General features: G+C 51.7%; 1 protein-coding gene across 1 annotated transcript in view; it reads right to left on the reverse strand.

Moving 5' to 3' along the window:
- The window catches only part of zbtb7a (zinc finger and BTB domain containing 7a), a 33,777-nt gene extending 10,312 nt beyond the window's left edge, over window positions 1-23,465 (reverse strand). Inside the window, exons 1-3 of the mRNA XM_064330311.1 lie at window positions 23,272-23,465; window positions 10,849-11,421; window positions 7,671-8,599 (exon numbers count right to left, since the gene is read on the reverse strand). Coding sequence (XP_064186381.1) covers window positions 7,671-8,599; window positions 10,849-11,343 — 1,424 coding nt within the window. The 5' untranslated portion in view covers window positions 11,344-11,421; window positions 23,272-23,465. The remainder of the gene's footprint in view (window positions 1-7,670; window positions 8,600-10,848; window positions 11,422-23,271) is intronic.
- Window positions 23,466-24,680: the final 1,215 nt, after the last annotated feature.

Here is a 24,680-nt window from a genome sequence, read left to right on the forward strand (position 1 = left end):
GGTTTCTCACTTGCTTGACGTTATTTTTGCTCTACTTTAAATATGAACAATTACGCAAACCAGATGTAAGGTGAAACAATTTTTTTTTCTTTCACATGGTTTAGACCCGCTTTCAAATTGTGCAGCCTTGGGCCCTGTTTCACAAAGCGGGATTACTGAGTTAGTCGGATAACTGCACTGAGTAAAACCCGGAACCCTCCCAAATCTGAAACATGGACTGTATTAAAAAATAGCTATTCTGGGCTTTACTCAGCACAGTTATCCAGCCAGCTCAGTAATCCTGCTTTGTGAAATACACTCCAGCTGGAAAAACAAATGTAATCAGTCAGTTGGTTGTGGTCCCCAGTTTTCTCCCCAAGTAAGACATACACATCATGCAACAGCAATGCAGCAATGCTGGTGACACCCAGCACATACGTTGTCAGCTCCTGAATTCAAACATGCAAATTCAACCAAAAGCTATGCCAAAGGGGACTTCAAGGTTCAGCTGATGTCACGGGCAGGCGTGGTGCTGTAAAAAATGAAGTGGGGCACCAGTCTAGTATAATGGGTAAGGAACTGGTCTTGCAGCCTAAAGGTCGCAGGTTCAATTCCCAGGTTGGACACGGCTGTTGTACCCTTGAGCAAGGGCGCCCGTGACCTACATTGCTTCAGTGTATACCTCGCTGTGTAAATGGATGGAATGTAAATGTCACTCTGGATAAGAGTGTCCAATAAATGCCTGTAATGTAATGGGGCAAGGCTTATCCTACCAACTGAAACCCTTCATTAAAATAAATGTCTTTTAAGTCACTATCTATCGCTGCATTGGGTAACACAATGGTGATTGAGCCTATTTTTATATTAATTTATACTATTATTATTATCACAATTCATGATTAAAAAACTTGATGTCTGTGGCGACATTCCCGGGGGAAAAAAAATCACAAGCGGCGCACAGTTAGTGACGCGTTTTTCATCACCCATCAGTGGTTGGTCCGATAGAGAGGGTAGGCGGAACTAACGCAACAGGCTCGCTCTTCAACTCACTTGTGTGTGAGTGCCGTACTGTTTTTTCCGATGTCTGCATGTGTTACCATAACAGAGAAAGGGGAGGGGGGGAGGGGGTTGGGGGAGTTATGGAACCCTAAAAAGTTTTTGTACAGTTTAGACAACGTTGCGCACAGTATCCATCTCTCATATCAGGTAACGTTGCGTTAGCTAGCTAGCTAGCTAATGTAATTAACACAATCTAATGTCGGCTAACAATTAGAAAAAAACGTTAGCTAACACTACCGACCGGTACCGACCTCGCAAACGGTCTCTCGAATGCAATGCTACCTTGTTGCAACGTTGCAGTGTAGCTAACTTAAGGCCAGTTCAGATCAATGATTCGCAACGAGACTGGGTGCAACTTGCAAAATTCCAAGACGTCTGATTGTAAACGTAAACTGCACTTGGCGATTTGACAAGGACGGTCTTTTAAAACCTCAGGGCAGGCAACGGCTCTGCTACTAGCCAGTTCACACCACTGCAATTTGCTCTGCAACATTCTAAAACCGTTCCGCCTCGTTGCGAATCATTGATCTGAACTGGCCTTAACGTTACCGTTATTTACATTGCCATCGAGTTCATCAATACATTATAATGGTAGGAATAAAGCCGCGGTATGTACGTCACACAGGCGACACTGGTTGGATCCGGTTGGATCTATGGGAAGTGAGGTCCAAAAACACACCTGCAATTACCGCTTCTCGCCATTGGCACCGCCATAGAGAACGAAACTGAAATCTTCGAGATTGTCACTTTAAACATAAAGTATAAAAAATAGTGGGTTTTTCTAATATTGTCTACTATTGTGCTCATTTCTATTACTGTGCTAATTTCTATTGCTATTACTAAAGACCACAATCAAAGCATAACTGGGTAGATGCTAGGTTATCTAGCTGACATGATTTGGGAACTAATTTGAAGAGCTCCACCAGCAGTCTGTCTACAGTGAATTTAACTAAAGCTGGACAGCAGTATGCTATTCGGGTATGCTTCCGAAAAAAACTGTTTGTTTGAAATTAGCTTAATCCGCATATATGCAGAAGTGCGCGTCGTAGCCTAATAATAGGTTTTACTCGCGATACGAAGTGAAACTGCGTCGGACCTGTCTAGCACTTTTCTCTGTGTGAAAACCCAGCTGTAGCAGAATAGCTGTCGTAGAATAGCTGAATCAGCAGCTGCACTGAGCGCAGCTAGTTAAGGAGCAATTTAGGTTCTCATGCATTTTGCATTACTGCGCAAGAGGACCACAACTAAAATAATAAAATATTTTTTTTTAATGTAGCTTTTATTGAAATTATTTTAAATATCTTTACCTATAAGCAATAAAACAATGCAGACTTATTTTAATTTCGGCGGTGTTCATTTTCTGCGGAAAAAAACAGACAACGAACATCCAGGGGCTGAAAGGGTGAGCAAAAAAAATTGGCCGCTTCTACTCGGCCTACCTCGGAAACAATATCTCATTAGAAGGTCACCCAGTAGAGACTGGTCTCAGACCCGGCCGAGGTACTTTCAATTCCTCTCGCTCTTTTCGCTGTTGATCCGCACTTGTCTGCGGTTTAACTGGCACGAAATCCCCTATGTGGCGGGTTTGCTCATAAAGTCACTTTTGTAATACCTAAGTGCGGCCCGAAGAAGTAAACTGCCATTTTCAGCAGCTAAACCATTTTGTGTCTGGTGTACTCCAAAGAGTGATTTTTTTTTCTTCTTTTTTCTTTTGGAAGAGTATGTTTACATTGTGGAACTATACACATCTTTGGACCAGATTGACTTGCTTGTCCAAAATCGAGTCTGAAACAAGCTTGAATTATTTATTAGCTGCTTACTGCCTGGCCAAACAAGGACCGCGATATGAACTGCTAGCCAACATTTGCTTAGGAATGTAACATGGCTCACTTAACAGCATCTGGCTCGGACACTAATCATCGGCTATCATTTTTGTAAACAAAAGTCATCTTCGCAGGGCATCCAGTCCTCGGACTTAGAAAGGCTGCAGACAACTAGCTAATGGAGTAAATTGCATACCTTCTAATACAAGCCCTAATAGATGTACAAGTACAAATGTACACACACACACACACACACACACACACACATATATAGTGTATAACGTGTGATCAGTAAACAGCTATTACGTCCAGCCACATTTTTTACAGTGACTACAGTGTGCATTGAACCACCCCCTTGCGATTTCTTTTTATAAGACAACAGATCTATTTGTGGTTTATTCTTTACATAATTCCTCTGCAGGGAAAGATTCAAACGCAGGTTGTCAGCAACGTGTTTCATTCTGCCTCCCCTCCCAGAGAGCTCGTGTGAAAATGTAGGGCCTGTATCCTGCTTGTTGTGTTCAACATAATTCAGTCTTTGGGGAAATACAGTAAAAGACAAGATATAATACCATGTATGTATAAAGCTATACTGCAACACATTATATATAAAGGTACTTGTAACTATCGTAACTATAAAACCTAAATTGATAGTTTTGTAAACACACACGCACACAGGCACGCGTGCACACATCCGTACACACGCACACACATACACACACCCAAGAATTTATTGCTATACTTGCAAGGACTTCCCATTCACTACATTCATTCCGTAACCTCTAACCCTAACCCCAACCACTACATGCCTAACCTTAACCCTAACCTTAACCTAATTCTAACCCTAACCCTAAGTCCTAACCCTAAAACAGCCCCTTGAACTTGTGGGGACCAGCAAAAGGTCCCCACCTTGCGTAATTTTCTTCATCTTTCTATCCTTGTCGGGACATTTGGTTCTCACAAAGTTAGTAATACATGTCCACACACACACACACACACACACACTTGCGCTTCTGTAAGCTCGAAGGAAAGAAAGGCAAGAGATTGAAACGGACATTACAGCTCATTTACTTCAAGCTCTGCAGAGACAAGTCTGCCCTCTGCACACACTGTTTAGGGAACAGGTGCACCACAGGGTGTCTGGAGGGTCACTTCGGACGTGTACGTCCAACCAGCAAGGTCAACCGGTCGACGATGGCGGCAGTTCTCTGGCAAACAGCTGAGTAATTAAGTCTCATAAGTATATGCACCCATTAGCATTGGGGTGACTGGAGTGAAACTAGGCGAATGAGTGCACCAGTGCAGTGTCATTATGACTGCTGGTTTATGTAAAAAAAAAAAAAAAAATTTTTTTTTTTTTCCCAACGGTTCCATTCAAGAACATATCTCAGCAATTATGTTCACACTGTCCCACAAAAGACCTTCTGTTCTGTACGTAAGTACAGCAAAAAAATAAAACAAATAGAACAATTTTATTTCTATGTATCTAAAAAACAGACTGAAAATAGGAGCAACAAGTCCAAAGCAGCTTGCTGGGGAAATGTTATGCCACCAGAGGTACCTATATTACGTGATTATTCTTCAAAAATAGCATTTTATATTATTTTTTTTAGTTGTCAGCTATTTTCCGTAACACGTGCAACTTCAAACTGCTGCCCCCAAGGAAAGAACCACGTGCTCCATATAAAAAACTGAAATGTGTGTTTATACTTGTGAATAAATGGTATAAAAATTAATCTGTTCATACGCGCAGCCCCAGGAAACACAATGCCATTGTACAAGCTGCTTGTTGGAGTTGCTTGTAGGGTGTTTTCTCGGTTTAGACCACAAACCCCAGAATGCCCCCATATCTGCTATTGTAAAGCTGGCAGATTGTCAGAAACTTTTCTAAATGTGTGAATATCCTTTATTGCACAGAAAAAAACGATCTGTCTTGGCCAATGGAAACATACACTGAAACTGTAATAACAGTTTAAAAAAAAAAAAAACAGAAAGTGAACAATGCCTTTTGACGATAATGTCACTTTCACTTATTCAGATCGAAATAATATTGCACTTTATCCTGATTCACAGCACGTTGTTTTTTTCACTTTGCTAAAGCATTTGTCCACTCGACTCACAGCGCTGCACATGCAGTCGATATCAAAATTATGCTCTATCAAACGAGACGATTAAAATTTCTAAAATATCGTACGCGAGGGCAGCACCACACGGGCACGCGCAAACAGCTTACGTGCTTTTTGCCAGGAAACGGCGCGTCTGGGCTGAATGTGTGAGACGGCGAACCTTCATAAACTGCTGAGAGATGTTCCCAGAATCCCCGGCCCCCCTACGAACGTCAGCAAGATCGTCGAGGGATCCGAGCCCCCGCCGCCGCGCGTTTCCGATCGATCGCTCGGGGGAAACGTCCACGCTTGCATAAAGGAACAGAGTGCTGTACATCGATTTGTAACATGAGAATAACGACGCCAAATATTTGATAGGAAACGACATCACAAATGAAGTATTTGCAGCGGAGAGGTAATCCTATGAGAGTAACTCCTTTAAAAAAAAATCTGGTTCCAGATAAAGTGTAGTTTTTTTTATCATTAACACGCAGGCAGCATTAAATTCTAGGCGTGAGCCCATTCTCGAACCATATACGAATCCTCCCCTCCACCCTTCCACCCCCCTGACCCCCCCAGCCCCCCCCCCAAGGTTCAGTTCCCTGCCATGGCACCCTCTGCACCGAGATCCCGCCTCCATCTGTAACCCTCTCTGCTCTCCCCCTGTCTGAATAAAGAGGAAAAAAAACACACCAGGACGACAAACTGTCTTCTCCTTCAAAAAAGCAAAAATTAAATAAAAAAACCTTAACAGGAAAATGAGTGACTGTTAGCAATGTTTTGAGATAAACCCAGGCGTCACTGCATCTAACAGAGAGACCCGCTCCGTGCTCCACAACCGTGAAGTTTGACAAACCTGTTCTGTAGGCCTAACCTTATCTAACCTCCGCCCCCCCCCCCCTCCCCATGCCTCGCCCCCCGCCGGGGCCAGGGCAGAGTGCAGTTAAACAAACCGTGGTAGCTAAGGTGACAGAGCAGCCAGGGGTGCCTCTGTCCTATCAGGGCACACAGGGCCTGGGCACAAAGTGGTGCACTGACAGAGGTGAATTATTTAAAGGACAGGAGTGATTTATTACAGTGCAAGGTGCACTCTTAACCCTGATCAAATAGGATTAAGATTACAATGCCCCCTTCCCCCGGACTGCTGCATTTAGACCTCACATTCAGACCGTCCCTCTCGCAGACGGGGTACACGGGGGCATTTTCAGCTTGTGTCCGTTTCCAACGGCATGTCCCTCCTCCCTAATGCATTAGAGGATGATCTGGAGGAGGAGGAGAAGGAGAGGGGAAGGGGGCAAAGGAGAACGTAAAGGAGGTGGTGAAGAGGAAAGTGAAGGAGTACGAGGTGAAGGGGAGGTGAAGGAGGAGGAGGTGAAAGGGAAAGTGAAGGAGGAGGAGGTGAAGGAGGAGGTGAAGGGGAAAGTAAAGGAAGAGGAGGTGAAGAGGAAAGTGAAGGAGGAGGAGGTGAAGGAGGAGGAGGTGAAGAGGAAAGTGAAGGAGGAGGAGGTGAAGGAGGAGGTGAAGGGGAAAGTGAAGGAGGAGGAGGTGAAGGAGGAGGTGAAGGGGAAAGTGAAGGAAAAGGAGGTGAAGGGGAAAGTGAAGGAGGAGGAGGTGAAGGAGGAGGTGAAGGGGGGTTCAGCAGCGGTAACACAAAGGAAACAATGCAGACGACAGGCCCAGCCTCGCTGCTCTGACAGTACACACCCTGGCTCTGTTAGGCGAGAGGCACACACACACACACACACACACACACACACACACACACACACACACACACACACACAACACACACACACACACACACACACATACACACATACACACACACACGCACACACACACACACAAACACACACACACACATACACGCACACACACACACACACACACAGACAGGCAGTGGGCAGTGACGCTGTTGCCCGGGACACCGCTTTAAATTACTGCATGCATGCAGATAGGGCGGAGGCCCGCTGCACCCGCCCACCCCCCCACCCACCAGACGCGAGCGCTTTATGGCTGCCCTCAGCCCAGATAATGGCTGAGCTGCAGCCCACTTTTATAAGACCTCCGCACTGTAACTCCAGGACTTTGTCATGTGGTCTGACTCCATAAAAACCTGGGACAAGCCTACTGCAGCCTGACCTTCTACAAAGACAATTATCAGGCATTGCATGTCTGATTAGGAGCACTGGTAAAAAAATGTAAAAGCCCATTCAAATGAAAGGCACACACACGCACACACACGCACGTACGCACACACGCACACACACACAGACACACACACACGCACACTCAAAAGGAGTAATACTGGAAACACCCCCCGCTCCCCGCCCCATCCCCCCAGCTCACATTTTGGTGCCTCTCACAGCATGGAGCAGGGAGAATAAAATATTGTAAACAGCGTGTTGCATTAAGATTAGACACCATTAAATTGATTTTCTTTTCAATGCAAGTCGTTCCATTTGCTGAACAGGGCACTTTTCCAAGGCCCGGGATTGTTTAGCACCAGGTTCGAATGAATTGCGGCCATTACCCGGTATGCGAATTACAAATCCCGAAATTGGCGTTTCTGATGATTGGCTCCCTCCGGGGTAACTCTTAACGGCACTCCGAGGAGCGGGAGATTAGGTCATTACCGCGCCCCGACGGCCCCTCGACCCCCCCCTCCCCTCCGCCCTGCTCGACGGCGCCCCCCTGAGCTCACCTGGTGAAGCGCACTTTGCAGATGGCGCACTCGTAGGGCTTCTCGCCGGTGTGCGTGCGGATGTGCCGGGGCAGCTTCCCCGCCCCCTGGATCACCTTGGAGCAGATGGGGCACTTCTGGAAGGCCTTGGAGCGCATCTTCTTCTCCCCGCCCCCGCCTCCGCCGCCGCCCCCGCCCCCGCCGCCCGCCGACCCGGAGCCTCGAGCGGCGGCGGCGGCGGCCCAGAGCGGCAGCAGCCCCGGGCCGACGGCGGCGGCGGCGGCGGCGGCGGAGGTGACGGAGGCCACGGAGGCCACGTCCTCGTGCTGCGCGCTGTTAAAGTAATTCAAGTAAAACTCCACCTCCGGGTCCTCCCCCTCCGGCGCCTCCTCCCCCGCCATCTCCCGCTCCTTCTGCCGCTCGATGGAGTCCATCATGCGCTGCAGCAGGGCGCTGGCCGACCTCCCGTCGGGGTCCCGGCCCCGCCCGGGCCCCTGCTCCCGCTCCCGCTCCAGCTCCAGCTCCTGCTCCTGCTCGGCGTCCGGCTGGAGGTAGTAGTGTCCGTTCTGGGAGGGGGCGTAGAAGGGGTGCAGGGGCAGGCCCCCGTTGTCCCGGGCCCAGGCCAGGAGGTCCCGCGTCCCGTCCCCGTCCCCGTCCCCGTCCTCGTCCTCCTCCTCGTCCTCCTCCGGGGGCGGCTGCGCCGGGGCGTACCCCGGGGGGCCGGCGGGGGGGGTCCCGTTGCCGGGGGCGCCGTTGCGTTGGTTAAAGTGCGTGTGTGGGGGTACGTCCCTGAGCTCGGGTGTGCTGCAGCTGCTGCCCCAGGGACCCCCCTTCTGAAAAAGCTCCAGGTACTCTCGAGCCCGCTGCCGGTTCCCCTGCTCCCCTCCTCCTCCTCCTCCCTTTGTGCGCTCTTCGTCTTCCTCCTCCTCCTCTCCTCGCTCGCTACCCACCTGCGGGGGGGGGGGGGGGGCAGGCAGGACAGAGTTACACCCCCTCTCCAGCCCACGCGCGCCGAAATCAACAACGCGCCGCCTTCACACGTACACAACCCTTCTGCTTCCTTCTCTCTGCAGCTCTCTATTCTAGCGCCTTTTGATCGGCAAGAACACTGAGGCCACGCATCAAAAAGGATTTTGGAAGCAATTAACAGAGGCGTAAAATCCAGGTTCAGAAAGTTAAAAAAAAAAAGCCCTCTCCAGTGTTTTGTTCCAATCACCTGGATTTGTTAATTAGCGTGATTCTTCAACCAGGAGGTAGAACTAATCAGCAAAATCAGCTGGGCTGAGTGGAAGCAAAACATGGCAGAACTCTTACTTTTTATGACCCCTGGACTTTCCCCCACCTCTGGTGGTTAAAATAGCTCAGTGTACCTGCTTTTACTGTTAGCCAGTGCGGCCTGGCAGTTGGAACTGCTTTTGTGTGCTTTGAAGGAACTAATCCAGACAGTGCCAAGAGGAAAAGTGAAAGTACAGTCAGGTGACGGCAGAAGAGTGAGAACGTGATGGGGGGCAGAGCTGTTAAAAGTATGAGCATGGCTGTGATGCCGTTAGCGATGTTAGCATAATCACAGTATGAGCATAGATGTGATGCTGTTAGTGATGTTAGCATAATGACAGTATGAGCATAGATGTGATGGCGTTAGCGATGTTAGCATAATGACAGTATGAGCGTAGATGTGATGGCGTTAGCGATGTTAGCATAATGACAGTATGAGCGTAGATGTGATGGCGTTAGCGATGTTAGCATAATGACAGTATGAGCGTAGATGTGATGGTGTTAGCGATGTTAGCATAATCACAGTATGGGCATAGATGTGATGCTGTTAGTGATGTTAGCATAATGACAGTATGAGCGTAGATGTGATGGCGTTAGCGATGTTAGCATAATGACAGTATGAGCCAGATGTGATGGTGTTAGCGATGTTAGCATAATGACAGTATGAGCATAGATGTGATGGCGTTAGCAATGTTAGCATAATCACAGTATGAGCATGGCTGTGATGTTGTTAGCAATGTTAACATAATGACAGTATGAGCGTAGATGTGATGGCGTTAGCGATGTTAGCATAATGACAGTATGAGCGTAGATGTGATGGTGTTAGCGATGTTAGCATAATCACAGTATGAGCATAGATGTGATGCTGTTAGTGATGTTAGCATAATGACAGTATGAGCGTAGATGTGATGGTGTTAGCGATGTTAACATAATGACAGCATGAGCATGGCTGAGATGTTGTTAGCAATGTTAGCAATGACGACAGTATTAGATTAAAGTGTAATTGTCGTAGTGGCATTAATGTGGTGACAGGTTGTCATAAACACACTGAGATGGTGGCTGTGATGTTAGTGGAGAGCTTTGGACTGGAATGTCCGGTTTGCGAAACCTTTGTACAGGCTTTCAAATGATTTGTCCGGCATTCAAGTTATTCTCCTCCCCCCCCGCCTCCCCCCCCACCCTGATTTGTGATTGTGGTCTGTGACAGACCCCTTCCAACCCGGGCTGACACACCACCTCGCCCCCTGTCCTCCCCTGCCCTCCCCCCCCCACAGTCAGCAGAGTCCGCCTTTATGGGTTGCGTGGTGTCTCGTTTTCACCAACTATTCTAAATCTGGCAACCCTAGCGAAGTGACAGTTTGGAAGTGACTATTCTGGTGTTAGTAGTGTTACTTAGATGACAGTGTGAGATTAACTAGAAAGTGTGTGTGTCTGTGTGTGTGTGTATGTGTGTGTGTGTATATGTGTATGTGTGTATGTGTGTGTGTTTATGTGGTGTAGTGTCTGTTGTGTGTGTGTGTGTGTGTGTAGTGTGTGGTAGTGTGTATGTGTGTGTGTGTACGTGTGTGTGTGTGATGTTATAGTGTATGATGTGGTGTGTTGTGTGTTGTGTGTGTGTGTGTGTGTCGTGGTGTGTGTGTGTGTTTGTGTGTGTGTGTGTATGTGTGTGTGTGTGTGTGTGTGTATATGTGTGTGTGTGTGTGTGTGTGGGGTGTGTGTGTGAGTTATGTATGTGTGTGTGTGTGTGTGTGTGTGTGTGTATATGTATGTGTGTTTGTGTGTGTGTGTGTGTGTGTGTGTGTGTTGTGTGTGTGTGTGTGTGTGTGTGTGTGTGTGTGTATGTGCAGTGTGTGTGTGTGTGTGTGTGTGTGTGTATATGTGTATGTGCGGTGCGTCTGTATAACAGCAGGGGGACGCAGTGTACCGGCGGGGAGAGCACTTTGGTGTCCAGCAGGTGGGCACAGACGTCCCGTACGGGGGGGATCTCCAGCAGGCTGGCGGCGCTCAGGACGCCCCGCACGCTGGCGTGGCTGACGGTGAGCGTGGCGGTGTAGGCGAAGTCCAGCAGGGCGTCCAGCGCCTCGGCGCGCACGAAGTCCAGCGCGTAGACGCTCTGGCGGTCGGCGGCGACGCCGGAGGTGAAGAGCCGGTGGAAGTAGGAGCTGCAGGAGGCCAGCACGGAGCGGTGGGCGGGGAACTCCCGCTCGCCCGCCACCAGGAGCACGTCGCACAGCTGGCCGCTCTGCCGCTGCGCGTTCAGGCCCCCCAGCACGTCCGCGCTGTGCTCCGGGAACGGGATGCCCAGCGGGCCCTCCTCCGCCGCGCCGGCGCCGCCCGCCCCCGCCCCGGCCCCGGCCCCCCCCGCCACCGTCCCGGCCCGGCCCCGCCTCCCGCCCCTCCCGCCGGCCCCCGACGACATCTTCCACCAGCCTGCCGCCGAGCCGCCGATCGCAGCCGCCGCCCGCGTGTCCGTCCTGCCGTCCGTCTGTCTGCCTGTCTGTAAAAAAAAAATGGGGGGGGGGGGGGAGAGGGGGGTGGAGAGGAGAGGGGGGAGGTCTGTGTGTTAGCCAGGCAGGGGAGGTGAACACAGTAATCCTCAAAAAACTCTGGGTGACTCAGTTTCGCAGTCCAGCTGCATGGAGACGCAACTTTAAAAAATACACATACATATACATGGGTGACATAGCTCAGGAGGTAAGAGGTTGTCGGTCGGAGGGTCGGAGGGTTGCCGGTTCGATCCCCAGCCCTGGGCGTGTCGAAGTGTCCCCTGAGCAAGACACCTCACCCCTAATTGCTCCCAAACGAGCTGACTGGTACCTTGCATGGCAGCCTGACACCGTTGGTGTGTGAGTGTGTGTGTGTGTGAATGGGTGAGTGAGAGGCATCAATTGTAAAGCGCTTTGAATAAAAGCGCTATATAAATGCAGTCCATTTACCATTTACACATACTTCCCTGACCTTTGTATATATTTATTCAGGGTAGGTTGACTGAGCACACATGCTCTTCAACATGCAACGCCCCGTTAACGCCTGCAATGTCTCCGGGCTATGGGAGGACACCCACGCAGGCCCGGCTGCAGCAGCAGGGCGCTCCAAAACTCCAAAAAGGCCCAGACCCGGGGGATTCAAACCCGAGGAGCCTTCTTCGCTGCGGGGCGAACCGTACCGCCCACCGCGCCACCGTGCAAACAAAACGATGTCAAACGGTCACATGATCGGAGACTGGCACCGTTTCAGATACGCGCGCGGGTCTGAAATGCGCATTTCCGCCCGCGTTTATGCGCAGGCATTCAGCCGGTGCTCTTACTCAGAGTGGCGTACATTAGCGCACAGGAAAAGGGTTTGAGCACTGACCCCGGCTGAGGCGGAGCAGGTGCAAGATGGAGGTTGAGAACATTGCACTTCACGTAGCAAATGGCTTTTTGAAGGTATAGTTAAACGACCTTGGCGCTGAGAAAGGCGCCATATACATAAAACATATTATTGTTATTATTATTGGTGTACCCTCAGGGTACAACTGTTGGTATCACAGGAGTTGGGGGTTAGGATTACCTATCCCTGACCCTAACCCAATGTTCCTCAGCTATGCTGGGTTAAACTTGACATGAGTCCAGCTGCTTGACTGAAGAGCGACGCTTCTTTTAAAATATTCCTCAGGCTCATCCAGGATGGACAGAATTTCGAATACAGATACTTGAAATATATATTTATATATATTATATATTTACTTTATATATTTCGCTCATAACACAGGTAGCTCTCCTTTTTTTTGTTGGCCCCTGCGTCACTTGCAAGGCCACCCGCTGCTCCACTGTTGTCAGTGGGCTGTTCCTCTAAAATGAGTCTGGCAAGTCATTTCTATTTCGTAAGAAAAAAAAAAAATTATTATTTCTTTGCCCGTCCCTAAGTGCGAAAGATGTTAATCTCAAGGGGGGGAGGGGGGGGGCGGAAGGAACCTGAGTTTGACGAGAACGGCACAGTTCATGTACGTCGCAGTACTTCTGTGACATCTTTTTTTTTTTTTTTTTTGATTGAAAGCAATTGAACGGCGGGGACATTAAAGTAATTACCACCCCGAGCCCGCGACAACACTCCAGCCGCGGCTCTCGAGTACGCCCGCGAAATGACTTTTTTCTGGGCCGGGGCGAACAGCGGGAATCGCGACCGCTTCAGCGGGCGCTAACAGCCCCCCCCCTCCCCACCGCCACCCCCCCGCGCTGTCTGTCATCATTATCCACTCAACACCTCCCCGTTTATCTCCGCTAATGCCCATCGAGCGGGTTGCCTTTGCTAATGCCAAAGTTTGGACAGGCGTTTCTCGCGCTGCCCCCTGTCCCAGTTCGGAGGCGCACGAGCGCGGGATCGAATTTTGCCCGCGTGAACCCCGCCTGGCGAAATAAACAATTCCGCTTCACCATAGCGATAACCCCGAAACCCCAACCCCCCCACCCTTTCACCCCGTCACCGGTACCTTATTCTCGAACCCCTGGCCGGCCGTAGTCGATCCCATCCCGCAGGAATCCACAACACCACCTTTGCACACTTCAGCTCAGGCTTTGCCAAAGCCAATGTGACGCTAAGCCTGAGGTCCAAAGGGGGCTGAAGCAGGGCTATGGTGTGATGTCATAGTGCCCTGCATCCAAGTCTCCCAGTACCCTTCACTGCAGAAACTGGTGTCGGCCAATCAGCACGCTGGCTGCTGGAACGCCAGGCGATACACGCGCTTTAAAAGAGGCCACGGTGAAACTGAGAATGCCAAACCCACCGCCCGGCTATCTGGCGCTGTCGAAACGCAGGGGTGCACCTGTCTGGTAGGGGGGGGGGGGGGGGGGGTTTGGGGAGTGTGCAACAGGGCCAGGCGCAGTCTGGTACGGACGGCACTGAGCACGCTCAGTAGGGGTTGGAGTGTTGGTGGTAGTGGTAGTAATGATGGTGGTATTGGTGGTGGTGGGGGGGGACTGGAGGGGGGGGACCTGGGGGGGGCAGGGGCTGCCTGCCCCAGACACAGCCAGTGGAAAAACCCCACTGGAGGAGGAGGAGCAGAGGGGGGGGGGAGGACACGCTCGGAGGGAAGGGTATTAAAAAGGGAGGTTGTCAATCCGGTCTGAGCCGGTTACCCCACCCCTGCCTTCCGTGCCAAGTTTCGGGAAAGGCTGTCCTCTTGCTCACGTGTGGGGGGAGATTAAAATAATCGACTGCAGCCGGTGGGGGGGGGGGTCTGGAAAGCCAATCGCCTCAATTTGTCTGCAGACACACACACACACACACACACACACACACAAAAACACAAAAATACACAAACCTCCTCCAACCCAAAACCCCCCCCTCCCCCCACCTCCATCTGTCACCGGTGGGGGGAAAGACAGGGGGAATTTTATCCAAATAGCATTCCTTCAGATCAAGCCCCCCCGGCCATCTCCACCTGCTCGGCACACACTGCCAGCTCCACCTATCCACAAAGCCCAGAGGCCTCATCGCACACAACGGCGAAGGCCAAATAAAGATTCATTTTCAAAAACGGCGCTTCAGAGAGTGACGTCAAATGTCAAATTATAAATTTTAATAAAAATTTGTAGTTGGGGAAGGAGGGGGGGGGGAGGGGGAGTTCTTCGTTTGGAGACCGTTTCAAAAATGAAACACAACTGACTCTTACAACTACTGCCCTTCATCGTGTCCCACCACAGTGTACACGAAAACCTACGTGAGGTCTTTGTTGTCACCTCAGTTGAAGCCACGGTTCTACCCAAGGAGTCCCCGAAACACTCAAAGCAAACCTATAAACTTCACGCATGGCTGACTTCCTTTTCCCCTAACCACGCCCCCCCCCCCCAACCCCCCTCCCCAAAAGCTTTGTGTTCAGTGTAATGTTCACATCAGGGATGAGTAAGCCCTTCCTCTTTTTCACCAGTGCGCTGGACACCAGAGCCTGGCTGCTCATTTCCTATCACTTCCCTGTCCCTTTACCCACCATGCCTGACAGGCAGGGCCAGGCCCAGTTCAGTTATCTACGTCACATTTGAATATAGGAAAAAAAAGAGAGAAGAGAAGGTCACCTAGGCCGTCAAAATGGACTCCAAAATGGACCCCGGAAGAATCAAGCGCCGTTCTCCACCTGAGAATTTGCGGCAACTGAAGGCGGTCCACTACAACCCCCCCACCCCCCCCCCAATTTCCCCACTCGGGGGTTTGACATCACTGCTGACTGCGTCCTAAAGTCACATCACAGTCGGGGGCAGGGGGGGGGTGGACAGGAAGTTTGCGCCTCCCCGTTACCATGGCGCACACGCAGTCCCTGGTTTAACCTGAAGAGCAAAAAAAAAAAAAAAGAAAAACAAAAAAGAAGAAGCAGGAGGAAACAGCACACGGCAAAACAAACCTGATCCCGACACCTACTGGCAGCGCTCGCATTCCTGATGACTTATTCATGGCGCTGGGTGACAGGCCAGTGCCCGGTTCCAGGGCTGGCCTAGCCTGCCGTGGGCGCACCCCCAGGGCAAGGTGCACGCACGCGCCCGCGGGCCGGGCCGGGCGGGGCGGGGCCAAGCGGGGCTGGGCGGGCCCGGGGCGCTGCTTTGCAAGTCAAACCGCCGCTCTACCGGACCGCGGCCCGAGCGCTCGCTATCAAGATGGGCTTTTCGGACGGAGCCGAGGACCCGTCTCCACAACGCGCAACGTTGCGGTACGGCGCTATCTGCGGCGGCTGACGCTGTTCCTGGAGATCGGCCTTCCCGTGGGTTTTCGCTCCGCCCCCCTAACGAAGCAAAACTCACTCAGCGGCGGCTACGGGGATCTCGCTGAGCTGCTAATTGCTAGAATCAGGTGCGCCAAATTGTGGTTGAAATGAAAACCTGCGGGACGGTTGGGTCTCCAGGAACGGCGTCGGTTGCCATGGCGTTAAAGGCATTCAGCAGACACAACACTCTTATCCAGGCCGACTTCTTAAAAGATTTCGCACACGATCCATCTGCGCAGATGGATGTTTACTGAAGCGGACCGGGTTAAGTCCCTTCCTCCACGGTACAGCAGCAGTGTCCTACCAGGGAATCGAACCTGCAACCTCGGGGTTACAAGCCCAGTTATTTAACCATTAAATGACATTGCCCCCCCCCCCCCCCCCGCCCCCCGCAAAGTTGTCGCAGTGTGGAAGAAGCCCCCTGCGTCAAATGGGTTATCCCATTAGAATGACTCTCAATTACTCTGTCTAGTTATGATTTCAAATTTGCAGATACATTAGTTTTCCTGTTTATTTTCCGTGTTTTTGTTGCAGCGAATTACAGCGTGCATTTCCACAGAACACAGAACACGGTCCAGTGACAGCACAGTCATGACGCAACAGCAAAATTCAGCGAGGAAGTGCGGCCCTACCTCCCCGCGTTCTGCAATCTGATAAGCACAGCAGTTAGGGCTCAGCCACTGCACAGAATTACACAAACTCAGTTTGGTTCTTAAGTTTTATGGAGAGGCTTTTCGGCTGGACCGCAACAGCGGGGCCAGCCCTACAAACTCAAACGTCTGTGACTAACTGAGTGAGTGATGAAGTTACAAGTTATGCCAAGTTATGAAGTCGCACCATTGGTCGGCCGGATCACGTGTGTTAGGTCCAGCCATATAGTAGATTTTAACCTGGTCTTGTTCTTGTAGGCGTCTCTGCTTGCCAGAAGGTGCCCTGGAACAGGGAGAGGCGGTGGTTCTTGTTACCTGGGGTGCACCAAAGCCAGGTGCACCCCATCAACCAGGACAGGACGACTGAGGCTCCGCCTAATATTTAGACAGCACACGCTGCATACTCGCACAGTCACTGTCCCGCAACGGGAGGGCCTTTATCTTGTTGTCGGAGGGTAAGACAGGAAAAAAGAAAGAGAGCAAAAACTAAAAGGCCCGTCACATCTGAGCATGTGCGCGGGTCCACGCTGGCTGGACCAATGGCGTTGGGCCGCGGGCCGCGAGCGCAGGGAGGGAGAGCGAACGGGCCGGGGGGGGGACAGGAGTGAAAGCATGTCGCCTTACCGGTCGTGACTCCACATGCTCTCTCTCTCTCTCACTCTCCCACACTCTCACTCTCTCTCTCAGTCACACACACATGCTCTCTCTCTCTCACACACATGCACTCTCTCTCTCTCACACCCATGCTCTCACTCTCTCTCTCAGTCACACACACATGCTCTCTCTCTCTCTCTCCCACACACACATGCACTCTCTCTCTCTCCCACACTCTCTCTCTCTCTCCTCTCACACACAGGCTCTCTCTCAGTCACACACACATGCTCTCTCTCTCTCTCCCACACTCTCTCTCTCTCTCTCAGTCACACACACATGCTCTCTCTCTCTCTCTCTCTCTCCCACACACACATGCACTCTCTCTCTCTCACACACAGGCACTCACACATGCTCTCTCTCTTTCCCACACACTCACACACTCTCTCTCACACTCACACATGCTCTCTCTCTCTCCCACACACTCACACATGCTCTCTCTCTCTCTCACACACTCACACATACATACACTCTCTCTCTTTGCCACACACTTACACATGCTCTCTCTCTCTCTCTCTCTCTCACACACACACACACTCTCTCTCTCTCTCTCTCTCTCTCTCACACACACTCACACATGCCTCTCTCTCTCTCTCTCTCTCACACACACACTCTCTCTCTCTCTCTCTCTCTCTCTCACACACACACTCTCTCTCTCTCTCTCTCTCTCTCTCTCGCTGATTCTCCGATTAGTGGCTGTGGCAGGCTGTGTCACACGCAGGAGTGGAGTATCTGGGCAGGGGACACGCTCGGTCAAGGTCAAGGCCCGGGGGACATTGCAGGATAATAGGAAGTGCGATGTGGAGGGGAGGGGAGGGGAGGGCGGAGGGGGTGGAGGGAGGGGGGGGGGGGGGGTTAAGAGGCGGTGGTTAGTTCCAAGAAGGATGGTGGGTTTTGTGAAAGCCCTGTGACTCATTGCTGCCCGGGCTGGTAGGAAGCCCCACTGGCTGCAGAGTGCGCGAGCAGGAAGAGAGAGAACAACTGATAAAAGCGGAGCGGTGAGGCGGGGGGGGGTGGGGGGGGTGTGGGTGGGGGGACGGGACGGGACGGGGGGGGGGGGCGGGGCCGCCGGGGCCGGGGTCACGTCAGGATCCTGCCAGAAGGCCGGTTTCCGCCCACACGGCCCCTCCGAGGTATTGGGTGGCGCAATCCAAAACCTGCCATTACTGCCGGAGAGCAGCGCGGCCCGAAAACATAATTAAACACCAGCGCCGGCCGCACGCAAACAATCCAGCCGATCATTTCTCAGAGACCGTACCAATTTACGGTCTCTAAAACCCCCCCCCCCCCGCCATCCCCCACCCCACCCCCACCCCCACACCTCACTCCTGACGCAGGCTTCCTAAACGGAAGAGCAGAAAGTTGAAAAACGGCTTCTCTGTTTCTGTCCTTCTCCGTCACCCAGAAGTCACCTTCCCCTTGCTGGGATCGTTATAAATATTTATTTCTTTTTTTTTTTTTTCCTTTCTTATTTCTGTGTTTGTCAATAAAATTTTACGGCTGGTTCAAAGTTGCCCACTTTTATGAGTGGCATCCAAGGGTCGAAGTTCATTAGAGGGAGGCACTGAGACAGGCAGAACGGCCTCAGGACTGGCTGCATAGACCAGCGAGCGGCAGAGGAACTGGGGGATCATGGGAGATAACGCCTCTTTACAGTACAGGTACATTTGCCTGAGAGAGAGAGAGATGGAGATCTATCAGGAAGTGAGAGACCATGAAAAAACCCACATGTGAATAAAGACAGTGTGAAAAAAAAGTGGTGTTGACAACATCCCCCCCCCCCTCAGCTAACACACAAACTCACAGGCGCACACACACACAATCACATGCACACACACACGCACACACTCACAAATACACACACACACGTGCACACACTCACAAATACACACACACACGCGCACACAAACACACACGCGCGCACTCACAAACACACGCACGCACACACTCACAAACAAACACGCACGCACGCACACACTCACAAACACACTCACAAACACACACACACACACACAAACACAAACACACGCGCGCGCACCCCTGTCCCACTGCCGTCGAGCCGAGCGATCCGCCATTCTTTCGCCCTCCTGTACCCTAGCAGGAGAAGACTTCCTGTGTGTCTGTGGCAGGCGTGTAACAGAACCCCTTCTGTTATCAGATGACCAGCGCTCAGACTCCGCACCAGCTCCACTCCCTCCGTCAGCCCACCACATCGCCCACTTCCCCTTCTGCTTCTGCTGCTCGACAGGCCAAATCATAACCCACTCGCTGGGAATTCATACTGGAGCCTTTCTGCAACGTGCGTGCAAAAACGCACACACGCACGTATGTATCTACATGAACATGTACACACACACACACACACACACACACACACACACACACACAGCACACACACACACAGCACACATGCACATGTAAACACACACATGCATGCATGCACACACACATATATGTCCATGTACGAGTACACGCACACATGCACACACACGCGCGTGTACACACACGTGCGCACACACACACCCACATATATGTGCACGTGGACACACGCACACACGCATACATACACACAGACACACATGCACACACTAACACATGCACGCACACACCCACACATGCGCACACGTAGTCACACATACACACACACACACACACACAGGCATATATATATATATATATGTACATGGACATGTACACACAGCCTAGCCATACCTCTCCCTCAGAAAATAACCCTGATCTCCAGGTCAACCAGTTCCAACAACAACGCCGCTGCTCAAATGGACCCACATTTCAGGGGCCGCGTTTAAAGGGAACGCAAACAAAAACGCGCTCATAATCGATACGGCAGAAGAGGAGGAGATAATGACTGCATCGAAAAAACCCCTTCGGTTGAAAAAAAAAGAAAAGGGGAAAAAAAAGAAAAGAAAAGCAATTATGGGGTGTAGCAAGACAAACCTGCCGGTTACCTTCGGCTAAACCACGCGGTGACGACACAGCCTGTCGAGGGATCTCGGCCTGTAATTAGATCAGGTTGTGCAAGTCGTCCGAGACTTTTCAGAAGGAGCTGCGCCTCCTTCCCTAACCTCCGTACCTCACCCCTTACCTCACGCGAAAAACAAAAACAACCGAACGTAGGCCCGTGGCGGGGAGGGAGTTGCACAAGGGCTGGGGTTGCGAAGAAAAGGGGGGATTCTCTTCTTCTTCGCCCCCTTCGCCCTTCTTCTGCAACCCTCCGCGACGTTCCGCGGTTCTCCTCTCCGCCGCCGCCGCCGCCGCCCCCCCCCCCCCCGAGCGCGCTCGGGATTTACCTGCCGCCCCGACGCGCCTGTGACTCGTGCTCATCTCTCTACCTGGATCCTCGAAAAAAAAACCAAAAAAAAAAAAAACCGACGCTGTCTTCCGCGCGGACACGGCGGGTGACGTCAGTCAGAATGTGTAAAACGATGCGATGACACTTCCAGGCCTTGCCCTTGGGGTTGCCGTGGGACACCCCCCCCCCGAAAATGTTAAAGTTAAAACCGATGGCCGGGGCCCTCTGCGTGTTTGCAGGCATCACAGCACACGCACCACACGCCACACGCACGCGTCACACGCACGCGTCAAAGTACACGCGCCACAGTACACGCGCCACACGCAGGGGTCACACCCGCAGCGCCCCCAGCGCCCGGCTCCCCTTCCCGGATTGGCCCCAACAGGCCGCCGTACGTCATGGGGAAGCCGGTCGGACTCCTGCGGTCACGGTCGTCTGAGGCGGACCGACCAATCAGCACGTCGACACGACGCCCCCGCACAGGGCCTTTCCTAGAACTCGCAGCGAAACAGGGAGCCCCAACCAGATTTACAACCATTTTGCTTTGTTTTTTTTTGTTGGCAACAATGGCATTACGCACCCACCCCAGTCCCTGCCCCCCGCCCTAACTGCCTGAAAACAAGTTGAGCAAGCGCAGGGCAGGGGAACTATGCTGGCGCGCACGAATTAAAAGGAAAAAAGTCGGTTCCCTTCTCCCCCCACGAGAAGCGCCCGAGCAGAGAACATTCCAGGTGAGGCCAAAGGAATGGCAGGGGCTTTCCTTCAGGTGCCGAGAGGAAGAGGAAGGACAGGTGAGGAAGGAAAGGAGGGTTCCGACACAGAGCCGACCTGGACGGCACCCTCGAACCGAACGCGCACGGCGACGGTCTTCCGAACGTGTTTTTTTTAATCCTGGTTCTTCTAGCCGCAAACGACTTTGGTCCAAAAAACGCGTTAGCAATATCTTCTGGAGCTAAAGCTAAGCTGAGCGACACATAGTTCTCATTCCTGGCAGTATTGTGTCAAACCAAACGAATGCGAGAGAGAGAGAGAGAGAGAGAGAGAGAAACTACTGTACATTACACCAATCGGCCGCACGGCACCTAAAACTCTCCTCTGTGATGTAAATCCATCTCACTTCACTGATGCACATCACCATAGAAAAAACAGCAATTTCCAGTCCCGATAAGTCATTGCATAATTAACAGTCATAATGACATTAATCACATTAACGGCGGGCTCGGAGGGAAGTGATGACACAACGTCGCTCCTATCATTGCTTTAATCTCATCTAATCAAAAAAAAAACAAAAAACATTATAACATTTAATCTCACGCCCGCCCCCCCCCCTTTCCCTCCCTGTAAACACATTATTATAAACTAGCCCGGTTTGCAACGGGTTAAAAAAATACACGTACACACACACAAAAAAAAAGAAAAAAGTTGGGCTTCTCCTTAGACCCGAGCGGCAGCATGCGATCTCTCTTTCGCAGCTCTTTCCATTTTCACATCATCTGCAAGTGGGTCAGCCGGAGTGTCTTCCACCAGAGCCCCCGCTACACTATTTATTTTCTCCACCTTTCTCTCCTTCCTGGGACTCGTTCAGTTTTTCAGCTTGCTGCTGTCACTGAAACTCCTGTCACAGAAGGAAAAGTGGCGAGCAATGAGGGGAGAAATATGCGGGATTTGCTCTTACCAGCTGGACAGAAATATGCCTCTCCCCCTCTCTCTCTCTCTCTCACTCTCTCTGCCTCTGTCTCTCTCTCCCCGGGCCCAGTCCAGGCTGCCTCCCCTGCCTGCCCTGCCTCCTTGCCTGGCTCCGTCTCTGGGCAGGGCCCTTGTCTCGCTCGAGGAGCCCTCAGAGACAGGAAACTTCCGAGTAGCCCTAGTCATACAGGCAAGCCCTAGCCTGATCCCACAGAAGCAGACACCTACCAGCCCCCCCCTCCCCTGTATTTTCAGTCCGCGGCTCTCGCTTCCATTCCCCCACAGCGATTGGCCCGACGGGCCATCACTCACCACACCTCCCTGAGCGGATAGGCTGGCGGCCGTTCCCTTTCCTGTGTGGCCAAGGGCAAGGCACTCTGGGATACGGAGTCCCTAAATGCTATTTCACCTGCTTCGTATCCTCGGTCCTAAACTACGAGTCCCAGCTTTTCCTGTACACACCCCCTCCCGCCCCCCCCCCCCTCCTGCCACCTCCAAGCCTGTTCCAACGTAAGCACCCAGGGCTAAATTATACACTACAGTATGTTGCTAGCAGGATGCCAGGTATTGAAAGTACAGAGTAGCCATCAGTCCCTTGCTCCGTACGAGGCACACTCATCCCCGCATGGTGCACGAGCTGGGGGCAGACCTCCGAATCCCTCCCCAAACACGGAGTGGCCCTGTCTGCGTTTGCCTCACACTTCAAGATCTCTGACCTAAATTAAGACTTTTCCCCCCTTCCACGCGAAATGCAGAGCTGCATCAAAAAAATTCGCCGGAACATCACAAAATAAACGCGACTCACTTTTCACCTGAAAGTAGGAACCTTCCGAAAAAGTAAATACCATTCCAAAAAGTAGTCCCGACGGTTGTCGCTGTACCTTGTCCTATTCAATTTTTTTTGGTGCTTCCTTGCCTTCGTTCAGATTCCCCTCAACTGCCCCCGGCTCCCTCCCCACCCCCCCCCCCCCCCCCCCCCCCCCACTCCCGACTCCCCTCCCCCTCGCACAAGTACTCACACCTGCAGAGAAAAAAAGTTCCAGCTTCCAACAAATAAAATAAAGTTTGCACAAGCAACGCAAAAAGGGTCAATAGGGGAAAAAAAAGGAAGTTCCTTTACAGCATTTAAAAAAAAGATCCTAAACTCCTGCTTGCCTTCCTCCCTCCCACCCACCATCTCTCTCTCTCTCTCTCTCTCTCTCTCTCTCTCTCTCTCCCCCTCCCTCATCCCCTGCTCCTCTCCTCCTCTGCCTGGTCCCTCCCGTCGGCAGGCCACGGGCAGAGCGGCGGGGGGCAGCGGGGACGGCTCCGGCTCACCTGTGATCGCCGTGGTGCTGCTCCCGGGTTAGCACAACCCTCCTCTCCTCCTCTCCGGAGCTCTCTCTCTCTCTCTCTCTCCCTCTCTCTCGCGCTCTCTCTCTCTCTCTCTCTCTCTCTCTCCCTCGCTCTCTGTAAGTGTCTGCTGCTCAGAGCCCTGTGTGCGCTAGCCGAGCAGCAGCAGATCAACTCAACTCCCTTCCTGGTTTCTGGAGGGCAAAGAGGTCCCTCCCTTTCTCTCTCTCGCTCCCTCTCTCTTAAAGAAACAGCATTCCCCTCGTTTGCGTCCTCTCTCATCCTCCAGGGAGGGTAAAACGCACGCGTATTTTCTCGATCAAAATAACAAGTGTTGTTGCCAGTGTTGTTAATCAACACGGGGCAAACGCACAAAACAATTCAACGACAACAAGAAAAAAAATCTTCAGTACATTTTCGTTTTTCTCTCATTTTCAAATTTTTTTTTTTTTTTTTAAGAATAAAATTTTTTGTAAGTTACATATTTGGAAAAATTGAGAAAGTACGGTCACATCGAGAGCATGGTCTATGCACGGTTGTGAACGGTCTTTTTTTTTTTTTCTTTTTTTTTTTTCTTCCCCTCCCTGAGAGTACAGAGTTACACCCGCCCATCCCACAGCCTGAGGTCATGCTGTCCCACCCCAAAAGCAAGCCCTGGCGCATTCCAGGACACACAGGGGCTGCCAGCATCCCCCCCGCATCTCTCCCTCTCCCTCTCCCTCTCTCTCTCTCCGTTTTGTAAATGCCGTGCCTCACTGAGGTCTCTCTGGTGGAGATCCGTGCCAGCTTCACTCCACACTCATTCTTTCCCTTGTGCCCACCTTGGGCCGGGCAGCCCCGCCTCCCTGCCCCCCCCCCCCGGACCCCTGCCACCCCAACCCCCCTCCTGCACTTTCCGCTACAGTGCAGCGCCTCTCTCACAGCTCCACTTCCTTCTGTTTTTAACAAAACCCCCCCCACCCCCCTTCCCCAAAAGATTAAATTAATCTAGGGGAGCATTAGAAAGCAAAGCTAAATTTACCCTGATTGTGGACTGGGGGGGGGGCAGGTGCCGCTGACTGTAAACATACATAATATTTATTATCCAAAATACAAAATTGATTTGTTGTGACGCAGAAGTATTAATGTGTTTGCTTAATACATCCAAACTGCTTCGGCAGACAGTGTGCGTGAATCGACGTGCTCCCCACCCCCCCTCCCCCTGACCCCCTGATGTCCCAGGCAGATACACACACAAGCACACACACACACACACACACGCACACACACACACACACTGTACACAAGTTCCCACACCGCATGACTGCATTCTCAGCCCAAACCTCAATACCCTGAATGATTGAACAAGAGAGCTGGGTGTGTCCCCCACCTCAGCTGATAAGCCGCTTCATACC

Source organism: Anguilla rostrata, chromosome 4 (assembly GCF_018555375.3).
Source record: "Anguilla rostrata isolate EN2019 chromosome 4, ASM1855537v3, whole genome shotgun sequence".
Taxonomy (NCBI): domain Eukaryota; kingdom Metazoa; phylum Chordata; class Actinopteri; order Anguilliformes; family Anguillidae; genus Anguilla; species Anguilla rostrata.